The sequence below is a fragment of the Hyaena hyaena genome, unplaced genomic scaffold (assembly GCF_003009895.1).
Source record: "Hyaena hyaena isolate Hyena2069 unplaced genomic scaffold, ASM300989v1 scaffold_60, whole genome shotgun sequence".
Taxonomy (NCBI): domain Eukaryota; kingdom Metazoa; phylum Chordata; class Mammalia; order Carnivora; family Hyaenidae; genus Hyaena; species Hyaena hyaena.
In genome coordinates this window covers 1,313,793-1,318,474 of record NW_024080692.1, presented here as the reverse complement: position 1 = coordinate 1,318,474, position 4,682 = coordinate 1,313,793, and the positions used below count along the sequence as shown (strand labels likewise).

The window sequence follows — 4,682 nt, the reverse complement described above, 5'->3', positions numbered from 1 at the left end:
GGGCAGTTAAAATGCCTCAAGGCATGAATACCACAGGGGGAAATGGACAGAATTCTGGAAACATAGTAACTCTCATCGCTGGTTTTCTCCACCATCTGGGGCCCAGATACTTGGGTGACCATGGATGGGCTTGGGCAGCGCCTGTGAGTCATGGGCCTGTGTTCTCTTGCCTAGCCCCTGTAGAGCGCCTCAGAGGAAAATTCTCTTTTCCCCCATCTTAACCAAGATTTTAAATACTGTGTTTATCAAACCAAAATTACAGGAAGGTATTCCCATCCTAGCAGAAGTGAAAGGAGACCAACTCCCAATTATCCTCTGTTTGGAAAGCAGTTCTGAGAAGCCTTCTCTTCCCCATAAGGGCAGCTGGATAAATTCATTAGTTTGCTAAGCTTCTACTATGTGCCAGACGCAGTCCTTATTTTTCTGCTCCACACTTCAAAACACCCATTTGGTTTTGATTCTTCATACTTGATAGGAAAAACACTTTCCTTTCACAAAGATTCAGATTCCTGGTTCTCAAAGAGATTTCTGTGTAGCCCATGTGGTTTAAATATCAGGACTTTTCTAACAATATATATTTCAACTATGCTCCATAAGGATACACACACATTCTCTCCCTCTCTCTCTCTCTCTCTCTCTCTCTGTCACACACACACACACACACACCATCCCCAAAAACCGTTTAGCAGTGAGATGATGAAAGGGAAGTGAAAATCAGGCCTCTACTAACCAACCAAAAGCCCAGTCAATTTTTTCCCCAAAAAATAAAATTCTGGGCTTTGCATCTAAACTGTTTAAAAGCCACATTGCCAAAGCACCAGTTTTCCTCATTTTAGGGAAACAAGGAAAGCATATGGCTGCAGTGACCTTCTCAAGCTGTTGATGAGAGGTAGAGTCAGGCACATGTGGTGGCTTCAAAATGATAAAAGCAACAACATAAAAAGGGATAATGAAGCAGTGGGTGGAGGGCTGGAGGAACAAGTTAAATCAATGACAGTCACTGACATTTAGCACTGACAGTGCTAAAACTGTAGACAATGGACAATGAAGTATCACTCACTTCTACCATTCTGTCCCAATATGAAATGCCTGGCAAATATTGACCCATCACTCAAGACTCCATCCCAAGTTTACTTTCTCCCTCCTTTATTCCCTCACCAGATCAAGTTCATATTCTATCAAAGTAACTGTGGCATTTTATGGAATTGTATTTTTTGGTTTGTCCTACTAGACTGGGGGTTCACTGAGGACAGCGGCATATTTTATGCATCTTTGCAGTTCCAGCTAGTGCATAGTGAGAGCCCCATAAATGTTTCCCTTGGTCACATGATTGAATGAATGAGTGAATGATGGATTTCATTCATGGGGGTATGGATTTGGCTTCTCCATCTGTTATGATGCAATCCTTAAGTGACGAAAAGTGTCTCTGCCTGTGCCAAGGTTTACCCATTTTCACATTTTTAACTTCTTTTCAGATTCAAGAAGCTGTGAATTCCATAATGTCACACACTGGCATGAGAATATCGTGTATTCTTTAAACAGAGTTATGAAAAGAAAGAAGCTGGTCAAGAGACTAAAACGGGAATTGTCCTTTTCAAGATCCAGAACTCCAACATTCCTTGGCTTCACGGAGAGAAGCACCTGTGAAAATGTGGGCAAGGGTGAGTAGTGATGGAAAAAACGTACATTTTATGCACTTCCCTTTTGTCCAGTTCAACTCAGACTCATTCCTGTGGGATAATAATCCAAATGGTGTTCCATCCTCACTCAGGATTGTAATTTATGTTTGGAATTAAAAGGCTAATTTCAGGCCACTAGTTTTTGCTCTGTTTGGTGAATCTTTTGAGGTGGATACACTGTTGCCAACAGGAAATCCTCTTCCATTCAGAAATCTCCGGGGAAGCAGTCTTCTGGGATAAAGGTAGAATATTCCCCTTAGTATAACGAGTTCCCAAGCAAGTCTGAGAGTGACATTCACTGATGATTCAGAAGCTGATCACCTAGGTTACATTAGCCAGGCCTGGTGCCTCCACTCTCTGTCTGCCCATAAGTGCTAAGCCACCCCTTTTCCATTCAGTCATTCCACAGGAAAGTCAACTTGGCCTGGGGTGGAGGTTAAGGTTAAAATGGTTGACTCGCCTCGCTAACCAAGGCTTCCTAAAGGTTTTATGGAAATTAAGTCGAAGAAGTGATGTGCTTCCATTAACTTGGAAGCAAGCAGCATGGCATGGTGTAGTGGCCCTGGGGGTTAGGCAGAGCTGGATTTAGGTCACTCTTATGCTTAGCAGTAGAGTGACCGGGAGCCAGTTGCTTCACTCTTTTTAATCTTTGTCTCTGAATTTGTAAAATGGACATAAGAAGGTTGTCCTAAGGATGAAATGAGAAAATGCCCATGAAGTAATTTGTGCTCAGAGGAAGAAAGGTTATTTCCCTTGTGGGCTGAGATCCACAATCTGTTGTCTATATCACATAGAGAACTACCCATCAGGGCAAATAAGAAGGCAACTGGGCAGTCATGTCAATCCAAAAAGTGCTATATTTCATTAGCAGGAGAAGGGCTAGATGTTAAGTAAAATGACAAATGTGTTTTTAAAACATTTCGATGAGAAATAAGAGGATTTGCTTGGGAACCTTTAAAAACCAGATGGCCATATCACTGTAATTGTTTTAAAATAACTCTCTGTTAAAAGTCCCTCTAGTCCCAAAATCCTATGATGCAGAATTCTGTCACAGAATTGGACATTTCAGAAGCTTCAACCAAACTGAATTACAGTAGTTCCCCCTTACCCGGGGTTTTGCTCTTCATCATTTCTGCTACTCACGGTCAACTGCAGATGATGCATTCTGGAAGCAGATGATCCTCCTCCAGAGTGTCATCAGAAAGTCAGTTGTTACCTAACCCTATATCACAAGGCCTAGGTCATTCACCTCGTTGCATCTTACTTAGGCATTTGATCATCTCACATCATCACAAGAAGAATATAAGGGACAGAGAGAGAGAGAGACCACATTCACATAACTTTCATTACAGTATATCATTATAATTGTTCTACTTTATTACTGTTGCTGTGAGTCTCTTGTTGTAACTTTAGCATAGGCATGTACGTATGGGAAACTGCATAGTGTATATTGGGTTCGGTGCTATCTGTGTTTTCCAGCATCCACCAGACGTCTTGGCATGCATTCTTTATAAATAAGAGAAGACTACTGTATGAATTCAAACTGGAGCAAATGACATTTATTTGTGATCCCTCAAGTCACTCGGTGTGAATATTCACTTCTTAACAAAGAGCAAAACAAAAATAGTTTCTCCTCATTTTTTGATACCTACTCAGTTTCACTCAATTGAGACAAAAGAAAGAAAGGAAGGAAGGAAGGAAGGAAGGAAGGAAGGAAGGAAGGAAGGAAGGAAGAAAGAAAGAAAGAAAGAAAGAAAGAAAGAAAGAAAGAAAGAAAGAAAGAAAGAAAGAAAGAAAGAAAGAAAGAAAGAAAACTTAGCAATTCTCTAAAGCAAGCCAGCGTTTCATTCCATTTGAGTCCCTGCAATGAACATTAGCACTGTGGTATTTCAAATACATGTTGATTCTCAACTTTTGGTTTCTAGATCTGAAAAGCAGACAATTCCACCACCTGAAATCTTTAATTTGCTTTAGAATTATCTGTTCAAAGTCCAAGGATCCTTAATTCCATCACTTCTGGGTGGGTTGTTCTTTTTTTCTTTCATGATTGAACTGTATTTCAGTATTACACACACACACACACACACACACACACGTACACACTTACACGTAGACTAGATAGAATGGAAGTAGTTGGCAATTATTAGTATCACCTAACAGCAAAAAAGAGCATTGATTCCTTGTCGTCAATGCTTTCTAAGGATATATCCCTAATGGTCTTTGGGGGACAGGGTCCCGCTAAAGATCCAAATATGTAGCCATACTGCCTGATTTGAATCCCAGCCCCACCACTAACAAGGAGTAGGGCCTTGAACAAACATTTAACCTCTCTGTGCCTCAATTTCTTCATCTATAAAATGGGTGAGACAGCACCCTTTGGGAGGGGTTGTTGTGATCATTAAGTATGCAAATTGCTTAACGTTATGTTTGGCACATAGCAAATCCTCAATACAGGCTTCCAGTGAAACTGGAAACAGCACAGAGGAAGTAAAAAGTCTATGGTAGGGCTCAAAGAAATCACTAAAGGCAGAATATGGGAGAAGCAGAGTGTAAGGAAAGACCTAGGGAGAGATTGTGCCTTTAGGAATCTGGGTCAGGCTAGACTTGGTTGCTCTTTTGAACACGTCCCCCGTGCTGTGATTTTCTGTTTTGAGGAACCACAACGTGGACACCATGAGGTCATGGCCAGAAACATCCTTCGGGGAAACGTGTGCTCTTATTATTATTATTTTTTACGAATAGTTTATTGTCAAGTTGGTTTCCATATAACACCCAGTGCTCATCCCCACAAGTGCCCTCCTCCATGCCCATCCCCCCCTACCCCCCACATCCATCAGTCCTCAGTTTGTTCTCAGCATTCAAGAGTCTCTCATGGTTTGCCTCTCTCCCTTTCCCCCACCATTTCCCCTCTTCTTCTCCCCCTTGTTCCTCCGTCAAGTTCCTCCTAATCCTCCTATACGTGCAAGCATATGATATTTGTCCTTCTCTGCCTGACTTATTTTG

General features: G+C 41.5%; 1 protein-coding gene across 1 annotated transcript in view; it reads left to right on the top strand.

Annotated features, from left to right (window-relative positions):
* The first annotated feature begins 1,520 nt into the window (after positions 1 to 1,520).
* Positions 1,521 to 4,682, top strand: part of NEDD9 (neural precursor cell expressed, developmentally down-regulated 9) — a 114,880-nt gene continuing 111,718 nt past the window's right edge. Inside the window, exon 1 of the mRNA XM_039231837.1 lies at positions 1,521 to 1,661. Within this exon, the coding sequence (XP_039087768.1) occupies positions 1,650 to 1,661 (12 nt within the window). The 5' untranslated portion in view covers positions 1,521 to 1,649. The remainder of the gene's footprint in view (positions 1,662 to 4,682) is intronic.